This window comes from Mus caroli, chromosome X (genome assembly GCF_900094665.2).
Source record: "Mus caroli chromosome X, CAROLI_EIJ_v1.1, whole genome shotgun sequence".
Taxonomy (NCBI): domain Eukaryota; kingdom Metazoa; phylum Chordata; class Mammalia; order Rodentia; family Muridae; genus Mus; species Mus caroli.
In genome coordinates, this window is record NC_034589.1 from 1,054,265 (window position 1) to 1,078,096 (window position 23,832).

A 23,832-nucleotide genomic window follows, 5' to 3' on the forward strand; every position below is an offset into this window, starting at 1 on the left:
CTTCCTTAGAGTCACACCAAGGTATTTTATATTATTTGTGACTATTGTGAAAGGTGTTGTTTCCCTAATTTCTTTCTCAGCCTGTTTATCCTTTGTGTACAGAAAGGCCATTGACTTGTTTGAGTTAATTTTATATCCAGCTACTTCACCGAATCTGTTTATCAGGTTTAGGAGTTCTCTGGTGGAATTTTTGGGGTCACTTATATATACTATCATATTATCTGCAAAAAGTGATGTTTTGACTTCTTCTATCCCCTTGATCTCCTTTTGTTGTCGAATTGCTCTGGCTAGGACTTCAAGTACTATATTGAATAGGTAGGAAGAAAGGGATCTTTTGGCATTTTGCTTTTTCTTTGATTGTTGTGTTCATGTTCTCTATGGAATCTTCTGCACCTGAGATTCTCTCTTCCATCTCTTCTATTCTGTTGCTGATGCTCGCATCCATGGTTCCAGATTTCTTTCCTAGGGTTTCTATCTCCAGAGTTGCCTCACTTTGGGTTTTCTTTATTGTTTCTACTTTCATTTTTAAATCCTGGATGGTTTTGTTCAATTCCATCACCTGCTTGGTGTTGTTTTCCTGTAACTCTCTAAGGGATTTTTGTGTTTCCTCTTTAAAGGCTTCTAGCTGTTTACCTGTGTTTTCCTTTATTTCCCTCTTAAAGTCCTCCATCATCATCATGAGAAGTGACTTTAGATCCATGTCTTGCTTTTCTGGTGTGATGTTGTATCCAGGACTTGCTATGGTGGGAGAGTTTGGTTCTGATGATGCCAAGTAACCTTGGTTTCTGTTGCTTCTGTTCTTATACTTGCCTCCTGCCATCTGATTATCTCAAGCGCTTGCTGCCCTCAATATATCTGATTGGAGCCTGTCCTTCCTATAATCCCAGTTGATTCAGGACTCCTCAGAGTCCAGCTTTCTCTTTGATCCTTTGATTGTGGGCTCCTGTGAACCTGAGATTCTGGGTGTATCAGAGTTCTTGGCAGTCAAGTTCCTCTGAGACCCTGAAATACTGATGTGACCAAGATCCTTTTATCCTGGGATCCTGTTGTCAAAGATCCTGGGCGTGTTACAGTGCCTGGAAGTGGTGTCTCCTTTGAGGAGCATGGAGCTGTCTGGTCACTGATCCTAAGATCACATGGAGAGTCCTCTGGGGACTGTGGAGGTGTCCAGCGATTCGGCACCCAAGGTGACCTGGTGCTGGTGCCAACCGGAAGGGACTTGTGACCCTGGTCAGGCCAGCTTTTCTGCTTCCCTAATGCTGTCTCAGATCCCGCACTATTGGATTGGAACTGATGTTGTGTTCCACTCACCAGTGATCCTAAGATTGAGTGGAGAGTCCTCTAGGGACCGTGGGGGTGTCCACCGACTCCGTGCCCTAGGTGACTGAGTGCTGGCGCCGACCGGAAGGGACTTGTGGCAAATATTTTCTTAGGTGTCAGGTGGCCCCTATAAAAAGGTCATTCAACCCCCAAAGGGGACACTACCCATAGGTTGAGAACTGCTGCTCCATTCTGTCTTCATTGCCTGATAGTCTATCTTCCATATGATTCATCCTATTGGGAGGCTTTTCACTGACATTTTTATTTGATCTAGTATGTTTTTCATTTCCATCATTATTATGGTTTGAGGTTTTTAGGTATGTCTATTTCTTTATTAAATTCTATTTTCAGATCCTGAACTGACTTCCTTGTTTCATCCAGCTGTCTCTTTGTGTTATCTTTGAAACAACCGGAGTCCTCTCTGAAATATTATTACATATGTATAATTATTGCTTTGCATTCTGAAGCTTGGATTTTGTCTAATCAATTTTGCCTGGGGGTCATTAGTATGGGCTTGGTAATTTCTGGAGGAGATAAGCTGCCTTGGGTCTTCACATTACTTGGGGTTTTGCACTGGGATCAGCTTTGGGGGATTAAGATGCATTGTTTTTTACTTTTCTCTTCTTTCAGTGAGTATGTTTGCAATGCTCAGGAGAGACTAGGTTGCAGCGGGTGGGGTAAGGTTTTCATCTGTTAGACTAGTGTTCCGCGTAGCAGGCTCTGTCTCCAGTCTGAGGACTGACTACTGTCTGAAGCCCCAGTCACTCTTCCATAGTTCAAGCACTCTGGTAAAATAGTAGAAAGTGAGTATGAAAAAGACACTTAAAAAGTACTGACCCCCAATGCTGCTGTGTATGCTCATAGATTAGTACGAGAAGAGTGGAAAGGAAGAGAAGAGTTAAACAATCCCATTGAGTTTAGTGATGAGTGTTCTGTTCTTATGTTGGAAGTAGGGATGGGAATAATTGAGGCAAAGGAGAAATGGAGTTAATATATGGGAGTTTTGACTAGTGGTAGATTAAAAAGTAGAAGTAAAGATATGTATCCCGATGTCATAAATAAGGTCAGCCTTTGGGCTTTAGGAGACTTAGTACTAAGGAATGCATTTGGAGAAAGAGGAAGGAAGAAACAAATGAAAGCAAAAGAGGGAGTAAAACAGCAAAAGGTGTGAACAGCAGGGGACACTGTTGGCCTGCATTTATAATGCCCTACTGTGCATCATACATAAGAAATAGCTCTAGAGGAAGTCGATGAAGTGGGTTAAGATATACGAAAACAAGATTGCTGTCCCGAATGTCGTTTGGGCTGTTTTTCTCTCTTGTCCTGGTTGTGGCCCTGGTCACACTTGGTGTTGATTTTTACCAGCTCCTAACAGTGGGCTCTTGGGGTTGTCTTATATATAGTTTTCTTGACTCTGTTCTGTGGGCTGTGGATAGCTAAAGCAAACTGCATCTAGCCACACTTGCTGCGTTCACACAAAGACAGAAGCAGTTGCTGGCTCTGTGGTACCCAAAGCCCTGTTTAGAGGTATGCCTACCTCCCATGGCTTCACCTTTTCTCACTGAGTTACTTACTGGTGATAGCCTTGGCAGCAGTCACTGGAAAACCCTTCTACGAAATCCCTACCGACACTTTTATGGATATCCTGGTGGGATTCTTTTAGCCTATTTTAAATGAAGTAAGATGGCCATATGGTGGTGGTGCCTGCATTGGTTGCAATCACAGCAGCAAGTTCAAGCCACTAATAGAGATATTCCACGAGTTTGATGGTACGTGAGGTTTATTGATCACATAGACTCTAGGACTGGAGAAGAAGCAGATTGGATGTTAATGTACTTAGGTTCTTTTCAGTTACTTAACTGTAATAAGCTATTCGTGCTGCAATGTGGCTTCTAGTCCTGTTCCTTGGCTTTTTCATTTCCAGCAGGATTTCAGTTTAACTTTGTTCAGTAATTTTATGTTTTTATTGAATTCTCTTTTCAGAATGTGTATTGACTTCTTTATCTCTTTTGTTCTCTTAGAGACTAGTCTTGTCTTCTTTGAGTTGTTTGGGCATGCTTATAATCATTCTTTCTAATCCTTTCTCTGAAATTCTCCCCCATCCTTTTCATTAGGGTTCATTATTATGGGATCAGTATTTTTTTGTGGATATAAGTTTTCTTGGATTAGCATGCCAATTTTGTTTGTTTCTTCCCTGGGACTTGCACATATGAAATTATAATGTCCAGTGAATGGAAATGGGAGTGGGGGCTAATGTTCTGGAGACTGCTTACATTTCAGGTCCAGGAGCTAGGGCATCCATAGCTCTTGTATGGGTGGGTTCTCTGTGGACTCCTTACCTCTAGGCATCAGGGTGGCAAAAGTCAGGGTCCTAGGTCACATCAGCCCTGGAATGTTAAGGGACTAGTGGAAGTTTGAGCCAAGTATCCAGGGACTGATGCCTTACCTGTGTGCTGTCTTATAACTCAAGCAACACACCCCCCTCCTAAACATTTGGCTCTTTCATTTTCTCTTGCACTCTTAGGAGCAAAGGCTTTTAGCCCATCCACTACACTCTCATCTGAGAAGCACTAACCACACACATGAAAGACATTCCCTTGTGTCATTGCATTTATACTTTATCAAGTAGCCGTTGAAATAGCACCGACTGACCCATGGTGAAAATGTAAACCAAACAAAGTCTTTTTTTTCTGGTCATATATAACAGTCATTAAGAAATGCTAGGAAACATATCTCAGGTACATCCCTTGGGAAGTGGGGTGAAATTGGACCTAAGTGGAAAAGGAACATGCTTCATCATATGTACAGGGAAAAATAAAACACAGAAAGAAGGATGGTAATAGGGAAAGTGGACAGAGAAGGCAGGATATGTTGTAAAAAGGCAACAGAAGGGAGAGGAAGATCTATAACAACTCTAGGCCTCACAGGCTCTAACACATATGCTACCTACCTCATCTTTCCAGATTCCTGTGCTCAGCAGTGGAAGATTTTGTGGAAGATATTGTAAAGGCCTGGCACCAAATAAAACAGAACAGCACAGCAGTGGAGTCTGTGATTTTGAAAGTAAGTGTCCTTTCTTACTATCTCATCCCTTTGTGAGCCGGCACTCACTTTTTCAATACAATAAAATGTGCCTCTTCCTGGGGAATCATAAAGTCGTGGCAAAGTTCAGTAGGTGCTTAATCTTCTTGATGAGGAAGGCCCAACTTCACCACTTTCATCTTGGCCAAATGAACACTGGTACTTTGATGTAAATCCATATCCATATCCATGCACCTAATTATATGTCAAGAATCTGCCCACAAATAGTAGTGTACATTAAGCATCAGTGAATGGAGTTATGCACCAAAGCATGCATAAAGATATATACATTTGCAAAAGATGGAGATATTACTCAGTACAATGGTGCTGCAAACATATTTATCCAATAGAAATATGCCAGGTTGCAGGAGGTAGGGCATGGCTCAACAGTTAAAGTGCTTCCTATATAAATGTGAAGAGTGAAATTTGGAACCCCAGAAGCCCACATAACTTCTGGGTGAGCACTGTCAATTCCACCTCTGGAAAGTGGAACAGTCTAAGAAAAGTCTGGCTAGAGACTATTCATATCAGGGAACTGGGAATTTGATTCAGAGACCTGGCTCAGTGAATAGGGTCAACTAGTGATTGAGGCTAATTCTGACATTAACCTCTGGTCTCCCCCCCCCCAAAACACAGACACACACACATGTGTACCCACATATGTGTAAAACATGAACAGGCATACCACATATACATTAAAAATGAGAAATAAACTGAGCAGTGGTAACACATGCCTTTAATCCCAGCACTTGGGAGGCAGAGGCAGGCGGATTTCTGAGTTTAAGGCCAGCCTGATCTACAGAGTGAGTTTCAGGACAGCCAGGGCTACACAGAGAAACTCTGTCTTGAAAAACTGAGGGGGAGAATAAACAGACCCAATAACAATAAAAATTACATGACACACACTTTGTGTCAAAGCATCTTCTAAGTGTTCTTAATGTATCAATTTATATAATTCTTACAGCTGACCTCAGATGTAGAGGAATAAAGAGCTTAAGAAAGTTGTCTCACATCACAAACTATTAAGTCAGAGTTCTCAACCTATGGGTCATGATCTCTTTGGGGAGGGATTGAGTGACCCTTTCACAATGGTGCCATATCAAATATCCTGTATATTAACCTATCTACATTAAGATTCATAACAGCAGCAAAATTACAGTTGTGAATTAACAACAAAAATATTTTTATGCTTGAGGGTCACCACAACATGAGGAACTATATATATTAAAGAACTTCAGCATCTGGTAGGTTGAAACCTACTACTATAAGTAAAGTTTAAATAATGTGGCGGCAGATGCGCATCCTTGAAATACATATGTCTGAAGACAGACACCAACACTATACAAAGGCACAGCAGCATCCATAGAAGCATGCTTATGAAAATACTAACAGGAAAATGTTTTCATTTCTCCCTTCTATCTGTGGTCCATACAAATTCAAGGGCCATTCATCTTGACATGAGAAAAACCGTGAGCATGCATAGATACCTGCAGCTGCTCAGAAACAAATCCCCTGCTACCCTATGAGTGTCAGCATCGCCTGTCCTTCATCACTCCACATATGCACTTCTATGCAGTGTTACCCTTCAGTCTGCCCCATACCATCCCTACTGCTCCTTCTGTCTTTCCTAACAATACCCCCATTTCCTTCTTCCCGCTATAGAGTGACTTAATGTATGATAAACTCAGTGTCCTTATTGATCTCCTGGCTGAGGATGCAGTAGCTGCCTCCGCTGAGAGGACAGCCACAGCATATGGAAGCAGAAGCAAAGCAGATGGAAAACCCTTCGTGCCTAAACTAGACCACATAGCAAGGGCCAAACTGGAGTTGGCTGAAAGGGCTCAGAAACTCCAGCAATCCTTGAAACTCATCATATTCCAGGTCGAACAAGGTACGGTGTTTAGAGTTACTGTGTTTAGAGTTATTGTGATAGGATAGGAAAAAGAAAAGGTTTCTCCTATGAATGGCTTCATGGTCTCCCTTAGTCTGGGTTTGCTATCACCTCACTGACAACACTTGACAGGATTCAGTGTTCCTGTTGTATTGCAAGTCACTCCTCTGAGTGCTGACTTGCAGTCCAGATAAGTTGTCCTTTTGACTTCTCTTTTTCTGGCCTTCAGTTCCTACACCTCTCTATTTTTGGGCACTGACAGGTATCCTAAACAACTACAAGTGATGTAAGGAACAGGGCTGAGAGCTCTGTCAGCCTTACTTTTTGTGCGGTGTTTATTGTTGCATGCCTTGCACACTAGTAATCAGGCATCCAGAGCCTGAGAAGGGTCTTGCTGACTTGACAGTGACTGCAGTCACCCAGAATTCTTGACAGTTCCCAAACTTCCAGCAGGGTATGAAGTTTTACACTTCCACAAGTTCCTCATGTAGTAATTTTAATGACCTCTTAATCAACACAATGTGCCTTTGAAAAATAAATTAAAAAAAATGCTATATGATAAAGTGTATTCTAACTGAGCTATTGGAACTGAGCAGAAGTCTCATGTAACATGAAATGCTAGCCTTTGGTGGTTATCCATGGTACCTGTCCCTGCTTTGATACCTTTAGGAGAAACCTTAGCTAGCCATGTCTCTGAGAATGTCCATCTCCCTTTTATACTGTGGAATAATTAAATAATCACTTTCTCTCAGTTTCTATAGTTTCCAGGAATTAAACAATCATTTTTGTCTCTATTTATGTAGTGATAAAGATCAAATTAAAGTGACTTGGCCATAGATCCATGACAACCCATAGACTGTTCCCTCAGCAAATGTTAAATTGAAAGGTAATAGTTTGTAGTCACAGGACAAATAAAGACTTGGCAGTAAGGTAGTCAATGACCATATGAGCCTTGGCACAAGCTGAACGCATGAGCTGTATCACACATGGGCTGACAAAAAGAGATAAGAACCTCTCAAATATCCGGAGGATTGGGAGAGACATTTGAGTGACCAGTAATGGGCCAGGGAGATGTCTCAGTGGGTAATGCACTTGCTGAGCACAGCTAACAACCTGAGTTTGAATCCTCAGAGGCCATATAAAAGCAGGATGTGGTAACAGACACATCTGTAAACTCAGTGTGCCTCTTTGGGGGAATGAGAAGAAGAGACACAAGAGAATCATTAGAAGCTTGTGGGCTAGCCTGGTGTATATAACAAGAAACAAGAAGATATATCCTATCTCTAGCAAGGTGGAAAATGAGAACTGATTCCTGTGGTTGTCCTTGGACTTCCACATGTGTATTGTGGCATCCAAGTACCTGCACTCACATACATCATATACATACATCCTGCATACACACATATCACACATGCATGTATCCACATAGTATATGAGTATATGAATTAACAAAATGGGGTAGAAGGGAATAATGGCCCTGATATTCATATCACCCCTCCCAAGTGTCTGCTCACAACTATGTGTGCTGTGTGGGTGACAGAAAAAGAACAATGAAGAAAACAGCACAGATATTAAAAAGACTTGGAAATGATATGGTAAAAAAAAATATGTGGGAATACAAGCAGAATCATGAAGGAAAACTGTAGTCTCACTGTCTACCTGCATATATGTGCTCAGAAACTGTTTGATAAATGTGACCCATCTTCCATCCTCCTCTACTTACTTTCTTCCACACCCCCTTCCCTCCCTCCACTTCTCTGTAGTTCTGGATGAAGAAAGCAGACAGAGCTTATCCGTTAAGAACTTTACTTCATCTTTGTTCCTGGGAGACGGAGACGACGACTCAGATGACTATGATCAGAGCCCTAGACACCGTAAGGATCTTTCTTCTCTTAGTTTACTCTACAGCACTGCCATCTGGTTTCCAAGGAAAAAAATTCATTTTCATACATCTGCCTTCACACATGACCCCACTCTCTAGTGGACATTCCTCACTCTTTTTCAGAAACTCGACATTGTTCCATGCCAATGTCAATAGCAATAACTGTTGGACACTTTGAAAATACTGACCTGATGAGAGCCAGCAAACACCTCAGCTCAATGAAAGTCCCTATCCATCTAAAAGAATCTAAGGGGCCTGCTGTGGTGTGAGAAAACTGAAATCTATTTAGGAGAAAAAGCATTGAATTCTTGCTCCTCACTTGCAGGGAAAGCAGGGTGGATTACTGGTGGGGAGAAAGTCTTACTGTTTGCATCTGTCTCCAAGGTGATGTTTTATTGTGTTTAGGTTCTCGTTGCGACATCTTATGTTCTATACCTTCTTTGAGAAGTGAAGACCTAGATAACCTTGACTTAGAACACTTACACATTGCACCTGAAACGATGTAAGTATGTAGTTCTATGAACTTTTAATGGTGGCTCTGTCCCTCTTGCCATGTCCAGAGTCCAATTCTGATTTGTTAAGTTTAGATATGAAAAGGACTTACACTGAGCTGCACTTGATACTCATATTTAAATGCTATATGCATTGAAAACACATAATAAATGTTGTTATTTCAGAGGACTTATTATCTCAGGGTTGCTTTTAACTGTAAATGGTTGAGGATACAAAAGAAACTAGTCACGTAAGGGACTTGATAGGAAAACCAAGGACAATTATCTCACCTGTGCTACTTCTCTGAAATATCCCAGCAGCCAAATTCTACCACATGCAGTCATTTTGAGTTCTGCTAGATCAGTGGGGTAAGACATTAGTCAGAGAAACTTCAAATTGTCACTGTGGTTGAGGGAGGCAAAGGTGATGCAAGTTTAGTGATTGGTTTAAATCTCCCTGTGCCTGAAACAGCCAAACTGTGCCCTTTTCAGTTTCCCAAAAGAAAGACACAACTAGCAAGTGTTTTTTAAATAATTAATTGAAGAAAGTCATTCTTACATTGCCAACAGCTCCCCTGATCCCAACCTGTCACTTCATTCATGTTTGAGATCTTACAGGTCTGCCTTATGGGTTCTGATAAGCAATACAGTGATACATGCTTAACAGCAGCTGTGCAAAAGGACTGGCTGACTTATTCCTGGTGTAAACCCTTCTCCTGTAGCCTGTTCCAAGCAACTGAGATGTCTTTGGATGCAAAATTGGGAAGGAGCACGCATAGTTTATATAGGCTGGTGTTAGCTCTGGGATGTTCTATTTTTGAGATGGATACCCTAGATAAATGCAAGAAAGTATAAACTACTTGTTTCAGCATCGTTGTCATTGTTATTATACCCTCTTTTACCAGCGTCTCCTCTCAAGTGTAAAATATGTAAACCTTTGTTTTCTGGTATTAAAATGCCAGGGAGGAGTCAGACACTAGTAATGGAGACTTAATAACCAAAATATATCTGCAACTAAGATACTCCAAAATTAGTTATGGGATAAGCCCATGGGTATTCCATTCTAAGTAGAAAGACGTGACTCATATCTGGGGCCTACAAATACAACTAAGGTTACAAATTTTGCTTCTTTGATATGAGCCATAATCCCACTAAAGCTTCCAGGCTGACTGGATATTCTCTCTCAGAACTGTCAGGCTACTTTTGGGCACAAATGGACATCTGTATATCCCTTCCCAGAAACCATATGGCTTGTCCCAGGAGAGGAGCCTTCCCTCACTTATTTTTCATTTGTGGATGCTGTCTGATGCCTGATGGTACTGGTACCCCTTTCCTGCTTTACTGTCTGCCTTCTTCCCTGTCTAATTTCAGACGCTTCAAAGAAAAGTGTGTCATGAACAACTACTTTGGAATTGGACTAGATGCAAAAATCTCTCTGGAGTTTAATTCCAGAAGAGAAGAACACCCAGAACAATACAAGTAAGGAGAAGACGCTCAGCTCTCCGGATAAACACACACAATCACAGTACACATAAATATTCCTATATCAGACAAGCAACTGAAAGACTAAGGTCCTCAGGAAGTAAAATCCATAGGTTCTAAGACTAGTCTAGTGGGAACAGTGCATCCGGAAAGCTAGGCTGCTTTATAATCACCATGGCTTCGTATATTTCTACTTCTATTCCATGGATTACCCTGGAGGATTTCTGTTACAGTTGTTGAGAACTGATTGCATTGAACTTTATTTCTAAGAGTTTAACTGGGCCCTAATGAGGGTTCCAAATCTGCTTTTGCTTGACAGAGCTACTATAAAGTATCCAGGATGCTTCTATTGTTTTCTGGTGTTGCAGATTGGGTCCTCTGGACCCACTGATTAGTGTTGGCCTGCCTGGTACCTTCTGATAGATTTATCCTAATGATACATCTTAAGGCAACTTCAGAGTTCTTATAAATTGAAAGTATAAGTAAGTTAAAAGGACCACCCTCCCTCTGCCTCTGCCTCTGCCTCTGCCACTGCCACTAGCATCTCTTTCTCAGAAAAGGCCTGGGATGACGATGAACTATAATAGTTTCTCTCAATTTACTAGTGTCTTTTCATTTTCTTATTGATATCTTTTTAAGTATAATTTTTTTCCATTTTTTATAAAGCCTAGTTAATTTTTTTTTGTCTTTATGGACCATGTCTCTGGTATTATACGAATCTAACCCAAGGTCAGAAAATGTTGTTTTCTTCCAAAATTATACTGCTTATACTTTTTTTTTTAAATATTTATTTATTATATGTAAGTACACTGTAGCTGTCTTCAGACACCCCAGAAGAGGGCATCAGATTTCATTACGGATGGTTGTGAGCCACCATGTGGTTGCTGGGATTTGAACTCAGGACCTTTGGAAGAGCAGTCGGAGCTCTTAACCGCTGAGCCATCTCACCAGCTCCACTTATACTCTTACATTTAAGTCACTGATATACTTTGAATTATTTTTTTTCTGTGTGTATACTGTGAGCTAATGCTCTAAATTCATCCTTCTGCATGAAGATACTGTCTTAGCCACTGTTCTATTGCTCTGAAAAGACAGTGACCAAGGCAACTCTTATAAAGAAAATTATTTAATTAGGGCTGGTTTACAGTGTCAGAGCTTTAGGCCATCACCATCATGGCAGGGAACATGGCAGCAGGCATGGTGCTGGAGAAGGAGCTGAGAGTTCCTGATCCACCAGCCAAGAGAAAGAGAAACACACTGAGCCAGATGTGCACTTTTGAAAACATCAAAGCCCACATCTAGTGACATACTTCTTCCAACAAGGACATACCCCCTAATCTTTCTAAAACTATCAAAGAGTTCTACCCCTTGTTGACTAACCATTCAAGTATATGAGCCTATATGTGGCATTTGTATTCAAACCACCACAGATCCCTCATTTATCTCAGTACCATATCTTTTCAAAAAGTTATCATTTTCCTAATTAATTATGTTAGCATCTTTTTTTAAAAAAATCAATTGACCATAAATGTAAAGGTTTGTTTCTGGACCCTTCATTTTACTGACCGTTTTGTCCATCTTGTGCAAGTAACACACTCCATTAAAAATGGAGGTGTGGAGTCACTTTAGAGATAGGGAGGTGAAAGTCTCCCAACCTTGTGCTTATTAGTTAGTTATCTTACAGAATATTTTTTTCTGGGTATATTTGCATTTCTATATAATTAAGCTTCTGACTTTATAGATGATGAAATTAAAATTCCCCTAAAGCTTTTTGGTTTCAGAATACAAATAATTTTGCATTAGCCTTGTATATTTTAAAACATTTCCTATGATAGCTCATTTCTATGATGTTAAAAATTCACAAATGATATTCAACCCTTTTAGGAAGTATAAGTTCTCTATTTTATAGGAGATTCTATAATTAATAACACCTCATTATTCTTAACTCCATCCAAAGTCTCCTGTTATCCCTTGCCTGTCCCATATTTTCTCTATCCCAAATACACAAAGATTAATATGTAAGAAATTTCATATTTATGAGATAAAGTACACTGTTTCAATACCTTTATATAAAGCATATTGCTCAAAACAGCATCATTAGTATTTGTCTCTCCTTATGAGATAATGTCTAGATCCATACTGATCTTTCTTTTTTCTGTTCTTAGTAAAATATGTAATAATGAATTATCATACATAATATAGATGAGCACTGTACCTCTGGTCCATGACATTTATTACTGCATCAGAAATTCACCCCTCACTCATATTTGCACCAATAACTAAAAAGCAATTTAATTTTCAAGTTCTGGTCAGAAATGAGAAATTTTATTCCTTCTCATCTTCACATAATTCCTTTTAGTTTTTTTAATAATTTGCTTAGTTATTTGTGCCTTCAGAAAATTATGAAAAACAAATCATAATTCTTTTATTTCCATTACTCATTTCTTTTAAAAAGCATTTCTGTGAATTCCCACATATCCAAGAAATATGATCATTTTTATCACATTAAAGTACCAGTTTTCTTTTTTAGTTTAAATGAATTATTGCCTATAAACCTGTGTTTTCATCCAGGTTGCAGTCTTAAGCTAGTTAAATAAAATGGATGTTGAGATATCAGACTATCAAATATCATCATTCAAAATAAAAAGTTATTTATTTTTAATAAGTCACAGCATCCAAATAGTCTTGCCCACATGTACATTAGAGCATGGCCAACCTACCAAGGAGGATGAGAAAATTGAAATGTATTCAAGAAGAATTGGTTGGGCAGAGGATAAGAGATGAATACAACTGAAATACATTATATGTACGTATGAGCTTCTCAAAGAATAAATTTAAAGTATTATATTAAAAAAACAAAAATAGGCAGTTGAGAAAGAAGATATTTTTCCCCTTCCTGTCTTTCCCCATCTACTCACCTCTATATCACTCACCTTCTCATTACCTTTTTCTACTCTTCTCTCTCTGTAGTAGCCGCCTCAAGAACAAAATATGGTATGGTCTTCTGGGAAGCAAGGAAGTACTGCAACGCTCTTACAGGAAATTGGAAGAGCGAATACACCTCGAGGTTAGTAGAAAAGGGCATGGAGAAAGGAAATCTTGTGACATTGGAAGCCTCCTTTCCACTGTATCTTTTGTTCTTCTAAAATTTAACTCTGGGAAGCCTAACTTGCAGCCATGGGAACACGGCACAAGCTTTGATTTCTATTCCATACATAAGGAAATGATAGTATGCAAAGAAGGCCAAGCCCTTCCCCATCTCTATATCTGAAAAGCCAGGCGATAAGAGCTACTCTTTTCTTTTAGTGTGATGGAGAACCTGTCTCCTTGCCAAACCTTCAAGGCATCGTAGTGCTCAACATTACGAGCTACGCTGGAGGCGTCAACTTTTGGGGAAGGAACAGAGCAACCACAGTGAGTGTGGAATGAGGAATGGGGTGGGCAAGAGGAGTGACTGCTCAGTTGTCTCAGAAAGGAAAGAATGGGGCTGACTGGAATGGGAAGTTGACAGTGAGGGAAGATGAGGTAGGCTCTGGACTCTTGTTAACAGGCTGTGTAGGATCAGCATTTTAAAACAGGTGCCATTCCAGAGCACAAGAACCCTAGAATTATGTCAAGTGATACCTGGGGTTTGACTTTCCCATTACTAGGACCTGAAAAATACGCAGATTACCCAGGAGGCTATATTCTTTAGCCCAAGATAGTATGTCAGTAAAAACATCTCCTTAGAAAGGAGCCATTAGCTCTATGCTCTGAGTTCATGTAAGTCCATGAAACCAATAGAACTGATCTTAGGGATTTGTGATGCTACGTTGAACAGGGAAGAAATTGGAATGAGTTTTGATTTCCAAAGGAGTTCAAATGTGTTACAATCATAATTCCCTTCTCCAATGTTGGCTTCCTTATCTTAGTTTTCCCTCTCAGTATAATTTTCTCACTTATTCGTGTGCTAGAAAAAATGTTGCCAGTAGTCCTCAGAGCACATTTACTTATTATAGACAAAATATGGATTCTTGGAAGAATTGTGACATGGTTCTTCCTCCCTAGGAATATGATGTCCCTGCAATCAATGATGGGAAGCTAGAGGTTGTGGCAATCTTTGGTTCTGTGCAGATGGCCATGTCTCGTATTGTCAACCTGCAACAACATCGAATTGCGCAGGTAGGCAAGGTTTCGGTGGATACAAATATGGGGTAAATTTCCCAGCTACAACCCAAGAATATTAGCTAATCCTAGCAATTACCTGCGTGTAAGAGTTCCTGGGGAGAGGAAATAGGCATTCTGTTAGGCAGTAAGGTAGTGACTGTTGTTGAATATAGAGGTGGCAGGGACCAAAGAAGCAAAAAGCTCACAGGTAATACATGCTCCTCTCTGGGATTATCTGATTCAGATCTTTTGCCAGTGTCTCTTCAAATACACATTCACATTGTGACCCAATACCAGATTAGTCCACACTTGTCTCCTAATTTGTCTCTCTTTATTTTTTCTGGTAGTGCCATGAGGTGGTAATAACTATTGATGGTGAAGACGGTGTCCCTGTGCAAGTGGATGGGGAAGCCTGGATTCAGAAGCCAGGCCTTATCAAGATTAAATACAAGAATGTTGCCCAGATGTTGATGAGAGATAGGGTAAGAGAAAAGTTCTACTTGAGTTTCTATGTCACCTCATTCATAGCTATCACATTTCTAGTCAAGAAAAATTCCCAAAATGAGCTCTGCATGTCCCTTGCATCAGGCACCTTGAATGATAGAAGTGCATCTCCTGGGCTGGTGAGATGGCTCAGTAGGTAAGAGCACCCAATTGCTCTTCCAAAGGTCCGAAGTTCAAATCCCAGCAACCGCATGGGATTTGAACACAGCCATGGTGGCTCACAACCACCTGTAATGAGATCTGATGCCCTCTTCTGGTGCATCTGAAGACAGCTACAGTGTACTTACATATAATAAATAAATTAATTAATTAGAAGTGCATCTCCTAGGCACCATACCAAATTCAGTGAACTGAATAGAATGGGATGACTCCTAAACGCCCAAGACCCTGCCCAAAAAGACACTATCTGCCAACAATGTCCTTTACCCTATACTGCACAGAAAGCTAAAACCCTTTGGTGGTGAGGAAATATACTCTTTCAATAACAGTGCCTGTATTGAATATGTTTTCTTTGGGGCTCCTATAAGATTCCTTAAAATATTACATTCACAGATGTCATAAACTTCTGCTAAATAAAAAGGCACAATAATGGCACAGATGGCACATTATTGATCATCTGTTCAGGGCTTGGAGGCCATATTTTTGAATTGTGAACATAAAAATACCAATAGAGAGGGAGGCAATGTCCACCTAATGAAATGCCAACTTTGCTCTGGGCACATTGCATATATTGCCTGGCATAGGTCCCCCAAAGAATCCTATGAGGAGGAGGCATTTATTTACACATTGAGAGCTTCAATAACTTCAAATTATCACATAAATAGTAAATGAAAAAGCATGACTGAAAAATAAATTTTCCATTTCTGACTCTAAATCTCATCACAATAGAGTCAGATGAGGAAAAAAAATACACAAACACACACACACAAAGAATAGAGCAGAAAAGGCATTCCATTGTCTTATCAGTCACCATGTCCTCATAGCTGACCTTCTAGAAGGTAGACATTTTGCCTAATTCAAGACTGGTGTCCCATGAGCCAGTGTACCAATAATGAAAGCTGAAATACCTTACAGTGAAGATGCACTGACCCAAAGGCTATATAATATAGGGGCCTGGGGTAATGAAGAGGGAAGTATTCACTCTCCTTTATCACCTATACTCCATATTACCTACAAAATGCTATACTTATAGACAAATCTGTCATGTGTCTTCGTAGCTACAGCTGTCACTATAATTTGCCACTATATTCATTTCTAGGACTTTGAGAACTCAATGAAAAACTGGGAATCTAAGCATACTGAAATCCAAGCTGTCCAACCACCCCACTTGGATTTCCAGGAATCTCAAGACAGCCTCTCTGATGGAGAGTATGCCCAGATGCAGCACTTGGCTCGGCTTGCAGAAAACCTCATTAGCAGGTAAGAGGAATGAACTTAAAACAGGGCTGGAAAACTAAAAATGGATAGAGAGAGACAGTTGATTTCTGTTGACTACTGGGGACCTTACCTCAGAAAGGAATCTCACTATGTGCTGAAAATTAGGGACCTGACAATCCCTGAAAGACGTACTCTTTGTGAGGAGCAATAAGCCATCTTTCATAGTCCTTGTTAGAGCTGAAGATGAATTTTTATTTCTTTCTGCTTTCCAAGACCCAGGAATAATAATAATAATGTTTATTCCAAGACAGCAAAATGGTTCATAGAGTGAAGGTACTTGTCATTAAACCTGATCACCTGAGTTTGAGCCTTAGATCCACACATGGTAAACCAAGAGAGTCAACTCCTGAAACTTGCCCTACACACACACACACACACACACACACATGTGCATGCATGCGGGGTAAATAAATACATATTTTAAATGATGTGTATGCTTGTCCTTAACTCTCAGAAAGCCCTTGAAGTTTCAGCAAGAGCTAGCTCTGCTCCTCTATCTTTGTTTCTTATCTTATTCAAGTTCCTCGTATCTAAACCCAAGCTAAACTAAGATGAACAGAAGAATAAAAACATTTGCCAGCATCCCTAAATGCCTAGTGAAGAACAGAAATAGCAAAAAGGGAGTTCAAAGCCAGTACTGAAGATCTTCATTTTGATCCGAGTTCTAAATAACCAGCTCCTCACCTCTTAAATCCATAGCAACCTATCTGTCTTTGCTTTATTACAGACTTACTGACCTAAGCAAGGTCCACCAGCACGTGTCTGTCCTCATGGATTCTGTGAATGCCAGTGCTAGCATACTGAATGATGTGTTCTATAGCCAAGACAGTGATACCGAAGCAGGTGCAGCTTCCTGCATTCCCATTGAGGTAAGGGGAGAAAATAAGCAAATGACATAAAAGCTCCAGACTTTATAGGAAAGGGGGTCAGAAAGGAAGCAAAAGAAAACTTAAATGTGGAGCATATGCAAGCAATATGGTAGAAACCTGATGCTAGACATGGAGTTGGGGCCATGGATTAGTAGGGAAAGTGCTTCTCCTGCAAGCCATGAGTGGCAGAGTTTATATCCTCAGCACCCACGTTAACAGTCAGGCACAGCAGCATGCATCTTAATCCCAGCTCTGGAAGGCAGACAAAGGAGGATCTCAGAGGTTTTCTAGCCAGTCAGTCTAGCCAAATCTCAAAACTATAAGGCGAACCACAATTGAGAAAGAAAGACACCTCACAGCTATCTCTGGATTCTACAGAAACACACACACATGTACATATGCATATACACATATGAACCGCAATTGAGAAAGAAAGACACCTCACAGCTATCTCTGGATTCTACAGAAACACACACACATGTACATATGCATATACACATATGACCACACAAAAATTGAAAAATAAAGTGATAGAGTGGATAAGAATGCAGGCACTCCTTACATTATTACAAGGCCAAGGCGGCTGCTGGGGAATGCCATACCATATGTAATCATCCTGAGAAGCAGTGTTTGTTCCTGGTAGCTAGCCACCACATCAGCCTCAGGGAGAAATAGTTAATAAATGGAAACAAACATAGCCTTGGACCTTCCCCATTCTAGTCGACGCCCTGTATAAAGTTATAACTGTCATTGGAACCAGAGATCCAAGATGCTTTTATTTCCCTCTTGACAGCTCCAGATCACATTTAATATTAGATGTGCCATCCCCTGCCAGTACTCACTGCCAGAAGATTTGAGGATTGCTTTTAAAATGTAATTTAGATTTGGGGACTGTAGCTTAGTGACAGAGAACTTGCCTATCCTGCCTGAGGCCTTGGATATGATCCCTGACATATGTAAATACACACACACGCACACGCACACACACATGCACACGTGCACTAATGCATGTACATACAGGAGGGGCAAAGGGAAGGAGAGGAAGGGACAGAGTAGAAGTACAGAGGATGGAAGATGAAGTGAGAAGATGGAGAGGAGGGGGGAGAGAGAGGAAGAGGAGAGAGAACTTTATTATTAGATAAAAAATACAATGGGATAAGAATATGTTTAAATGTGAATTAACTTTTAGGCCAGATTCTAGTTGAAGGAGGTCCAAAAGCCATGAGTTTCAAGAAGAGATATTTATGGTTAGACCTATTTCTACCTGCCATGGGAAAGATAGTTTTACCCTAGGGATAAGTCTCCTGAAATTTACCCTCTAGTTTGTAAATGTCCTATTTTCCTGTTACCCACTGCATCCAATCACTGATGCCAAAAGCTAAGCTCTGTAGTGTGTCACTTTGCAGGGAACACCAATAGAGATGTATCAGTTGACACTTGGTGTCAATTCCTATTGGTCGATGCTCATGCTGTGCTAGCTGTGCTCTATTTTTAATATTACTTTTGCACCTACAGCCATATCCTACTAGATAGTTCCTACCTTCCTATGGAGAAGCCAGCTGCATGCTTACTAACCAGCTCCTCTATCTTGTCCTTTCCCATCTATTCTTTTCCTTTCTTCTCCTCTCAGACTCTAAGCAGAACTGATGCAGTAGATGTTACATTTAGTCTTAAAGGGCTCTACGATGACACCAAAGCTTTCCTGGATGAAAACTTGGTGAGTGCAGGGGGGTTGGAGTATGGGAGGGAAAACCTCTCTTTTGAATATGGCCACAGCTTGTATTTGGTTCCAGGGTACTAGAGACATGTAATCATTGTAAGTAGGGGCTTGCTTGTTGATTCCTGCTGTCTCCAGTATTTGTCACCTGAATATGCTACTGTATGTGCTATGCTACTCCATAGGGACTACCATATTTTAGAAGAAAGTCTTTCTCTTTTCGGTCAATGTCTCCTGGGTCAAGACTTGGCCAACCAGATGCAAGGTGTTCTTATTATACATGATACAGCTACAAGTGAAAAGAGAGAGCTCTTCAGAGATGACCTTATCCCAAGTTTCTAAATGTCACCTTCACCATGAAGACAATAGCAGGAAATAGGGAAAAGTTTGGAAGACTCTGAGCTCACATCCAAATTAACTTCCTAAGGCTCAATTCCCAAGCTATGAGCTTCAAGAAAACCTAAGCAGCAACAGCAAGAGGCCAACCTCCCATGTTTCCCAGGGGTTGAGCTGAGAATGACACTGAGTTCAGAATGACAATTGAAATTGTCCTTCCTATAGGACCTGTGAGACCCCACACATATGTACACATCAAAATGAGACTAGAGGACTCAAAGTGCATAAGAATAACCATGTATCTGAAGAAAGCCTGTCACAGAGATGAGATGGGTACAAGTCATGTTTTCCTTTGTTGATTATTCCTCCTCTTGAGGAAGTATGGCAGTACAAAGAGTAGTTTGGGCAAGGGCTATATTATCTTTCTATTACTGTAACGAACACCCAAGAAAATCAACTTACAAGGAGAAAGCTTTGTTTTGGCTCATAATTTTGGAAACTTTGCTCCCTTTTTTCCTGAGGTAGACTAAAGTTGCTTGCCTCATGACTGGAAATGAAAAAGAGGGTGGTTAAGAACCCACAGTCCTTCTCAATGGCAATGGCCCTACTGACCAGGATACTTCTGACTAGGTTATACCTCTTAAATATTCCACTACCTCCCAATAGTACCAGTCTAAGAATTAAGCCTAAAATGCATGGGCCTTTGAGGTAAACTGTAATAGGTATAGAGCTTTTTTTAAAAAATGAAGTGAAACCCATTCGATAATTCCCATTTCCCTTATTTGGCACATGCATCTAACCATGCCATATTGTCTTAAGTTGTAAAGCAGGACAAATTATTTGTCGCTATTGATTTGTTTCTTTCTTATATGATGTTTTAACTGGCCATAACCTCCCTGCCCATGCCCTGCCCATTCATTTGCCACACATTTCTGGCACTAGCTATTGCTACAGCAGCAAGTGCCCCATAAATAGAAAGAGGCCACAGAAATGCCAAACTGAAAGCAGAATGCATGGTAGGGAGGAGAGTTGAGTCCAGCTTAGATTTCTGTGTGGTGCTTCCAGGGGCTGCATACGTCAGTGTACTTCCATGTGCCCAAGTTATTACCTGTTAAAATATAAATGGTCTCACCCACACTGCTGATCTGGAAGTTAGAGATGGTTTCAAAAAAATATATCGTAAGTCTCCCATGTGCCACACAGAATTTATCTTGTGTGTTCTGGGAGCTTAGTAGTAACCGCTTAAATTTGGTTTTCTAAATATATGGGATAAAGCCATCTGAAAATGTGTTTTTAATCATAAACAACAAAGAACTAGTAGCTACACCACAGTCTAGAAATGCAGACCCTCTGCCAGGAAGGGAAAAGTTGAAATAGCCTTTCCCTAACCTTGTCACCTTCGATTAACAAAGTATCGTTTAAATTATAATGCATAATAAAATAACTATTTCCTATAGCATCTTTATGATAGTCCTATAAAGGACACTTTATATACCCTTTGTGGAATAGTATGAAAGATCAGCTATTAAATTAGAGGGGTTCTGTCTAATCCTGTAATTTTGAACATTAAACGTCTTTGGTTATGCTTTCTCAACCATGAAATGAGAATGATCATCCCTTGTAAGGTTATTGGGAATAGTAAGTGAAATTATGTATTCACGGTATATGATATGTACAATATGCTCAGAATACAGTGATAGCTGCTACTTAGGTGGATGCTGGTATGGCTCTGGAAATTTGAAGTCAGGAGTAGGAAATCCTTGTTCTATACATTAAGCTCAAGGGGGAAATCTCAGTGCTAATTCAAAAAGACCTTGACTTGTGAAACTGGGCATTCCCATCTCCAAGGAGACCTGAGCCATCTGACTCATCTGATTTCATGGATCTTCTTGTTGGAAAAGAAGAGCTGTCTAAAGCTAGTACTACTTTTGAGAAGTAAACGATAAGATTATAGGCCAAATGAGCTACAGTATGTCACCTTTATGATCTCTTAGCCACTAGCATAGACTCAGAGTAGAGTCTAAGGCAGAACACGAGGAAATGTACACTCACTTTTCTCCCTGTCTGTACCAGTTGAGAGATGCTGAGGATCGGGACATGCTACAAACTGCCTTGGATGCCATGAATACAGAGTTAAGAAGGATACTTGCAATTGGCTGGTTGAGTCAAATCTTCTTTCCAGAGGTGAGTAAAATGGGAGGTGGGAATTTTCCCTTGGTGTAAGATCTCACGGTATGTGGTCAGTACATGGGATGGGTGTGACAGAGGTCCAATACAACTCTTAGCTTCAGTACTAGTGAAGCATCCTCCTCCTGAATGTCCTTATCATAAATGGATGGAACAAAGCAGCAAACATGAACAACTTAGGTGGCCATGAAAAAATAACCAGACACTCATTTTAAAGCAAGAAAGAATAAGGAAGATCACTTTGCTCTCCAGGCTACAAACTGCCTGCTCAGTGTCTTCTGCTAGCACTAAACGTTATCTGGCACATGCTGCCATAGCCACACCAGTTGTTTACAGAGAAATGTTGCAAATGGTTGATACCTAGGCCATACTGGTAGTTAAATCTCCCAAACACTTCTCTTCCTGCTGCTACCTCCTCCCCCATTCCCTTTCCCAGTCAATATGTGGTATAAAAGGAAAGTCAAACATTGCAACAGATATAGCTACAGAGATGCTGTCATTTTTTGGACTACTTTGAGTGCTTTTCTAAGATTGAAAACTTTCATATTTATTTCATAAATCAAGTATGCCAAGTATGGCCACCTATAGTAACAAGGTAACATAGTTCCTTTATGATCTGAAAGAAGTTGTTTCAAAAATTTTCCACCATAAAAGCATTCATTTCAAATTTCAGAATCCTTCCCTGCCTCCTCGTAGCTATATTCTGACTCCAACTGCCAGTTGTATACATGTGAGTAAATCATATAAGAATGTTTACAATAGTGCAGCAGTAGGAAGAAAGAAATTGTATGCAAATTTAGGTTTTAAAACAAAGCTTCTAACTCCCAAAGACCATTGGCAAACACAAATACTTACATTACAATTCACAGCAGGTGCAATATTAAAGTTATGAAGTAACAATGAAAATAATTTTATGGTTGGGAGTCACAACATAAGAATTGTATTAAAGAGCCCCAACATTAGGAACGTTGAGAACCACTGTCTTAAAAGGCTAACAATTTTCATGTATGTCTTTGGTAATTACATTACAAGGCCTTGTATATCTCATGTTTTTATCAGTAGCCCTCTAGGGAAGGAAGACATACTGTTAGACAAGAAGCAAAGCAAATTCCCACTCTCTATTCTATTATTACTTTGCTCAGCTAGCTCCCATTAAGCTCCTTACCTAAGCAAACTAGCTGAATACTGAGAGAAATGAGTCCAATTCAGCCTATACCCTGGGGTCCCAATTTATATGTGAGTCTTCCACACCTGGGACAAAACTCTATTTTCTGAGCTCCAGTATTTCCATAGACTTAAAGCCCTGAAGAAAGGAAGTAGATTGAAACTAAGCCAAGGAAATGTTATAGACACTAAATACTCTTCCTTTGACACGACAGAAGATTCAGACCTACTTTTCTGGGGGGAAAGCAGGACAAGAGTCAATTATTTATGGGGCTTTTCAAGGCTATAACTAAGTGAGGGTAAGGTTCTGTGCTCTTCCTTGAAGTTGTTTATAGAAAGTTGTTCTGAAGGTTGGGATATTCAGCCTGGAACAACACAGAGAAGAAAGGGTCCAGTGGGAGTCAGTGCAGGGAGAGTTGTCACTCTTCTGCTAGGACGAAGGCTAGAACTAAGCCTGAAAGGTAGATTATCCCAAAACCTCTTGCAATGTGTCTGGCTAGATTTCCTGGCAATAATTCAACCTCAGAATCATTTTGCTAGGAACAGAAATAAAATAAGAACGCTCTTACAGAAACAAGATGTGAGCTGGAGAATGAATTGAATTACAGAGCCCATGTTGTCCACACAGAAAAGAATTTACGTTGAAAATTAAGACATTTATTTAAATAAATTCAGCCTATACCCTGGGGTCCCAATTTATATTGGGACCTGCTATGGGAAAACAGCCTGTGAGGTAGAGTCTTCCCTGTATGACGGTACTTGGCAGAGGGGCTTAAAAAGGAATTCTCAACTGTAGGTGTGAAAAATGGAATATATTTTTATAACTTATGAAAAGAATGCCATATGAGCAGCAATGACCCCAACAATCCATGTGACCTCACATGAAATGCGTAACCTCTAAGACTTTGCTCTCTTGTTTTTCTCAAGAAACTTTATTTTAAAAATGTATACCTTTGTTTGTTTCTACTTTGCCCTTCCCTCCCCCTGCTTGCATAGCCTCCCCCTAATCCTGAGCCTTGGTTTCATTTCTAATCCAAGAATGACAAGAGCCCTGTTTCTAGGATGCTTGAGCGCCAGGTGGTGCTCGGCTGGGTGGGCCCACTGGTTGGAACTTACCCCTCATGGCAACCATATAGGCTCCTCTACTTTTGACTTGATCCCAGCCTGCATGTCTCCATGGAGTGCTTGCCTGTATTCTCACTGGACTCTTTTTAACTAAATATTTTGCCACTGTGCTACACACACACACACACACACACACACACACACACATATATATATATATATTATGTTTTAATGTTTTGAACATTTGTTGATATATCTAG

General features: G+C 40.2%; 1 protein-coding gene across 2 annotated transcripts in view; it reads left to right on the top strand.

Annotated features, from left to right (window-relative positions):
- Positions 1–23,832, top strand: part of Dgkk (diacylglycerol kinase kappa) — a 137,448-nt gene that overhangs the window by 108,573 nt on the left and 5,043 nt on the right. For both annotated transcript variants that reach the window (XM_021153875.1, XM_021153876.1), the window contains 13 exons: positions 4,284–4,383; positions 6,064–6,292; positions 8,056–8,166; positions 8,580–8,676; positions 10,037–10,144; positions 13,118–13,214; positions 13,454–13,561; positions 14,195–14,308; positions 14,641–14,775; positions 16,056–16,216; positions 16,962–17,103; positions 18,734–18,820; positions 21,230–21,340. In XM_021153875.1, the coding sequence (XP_021009534.1) occupies positions 4,284–4,383; positions 6,064–6,292; positions 8,056–8,166; positions 8,580–8,676; positions 10,037–10,144; positions 13,118–13,214; positions 13,454–13,561; positions 14,195–14,308; positions 14,641–14,775; positions 16,056–16,216; positions 16,962–17,103; positions 18,734–18,820; positions 21,230–21,340 (1,600 nt within the window). The remainder of the gene's footprint in view (positions 1–4,283; positions 4,384–6,063; positions 6,293–8,055; positions 8,167–8,579; positions 8,677–10,036; positions 10,145–13,117; positions 13,215–13,453; positions 13,562–14,194; positions 14,309–14,640; positions 14,776–16,055; positions 16,217–16,961; positions 17,104–18,733; positions 18,821–21,229; positions 21,341–23,832) is intronic.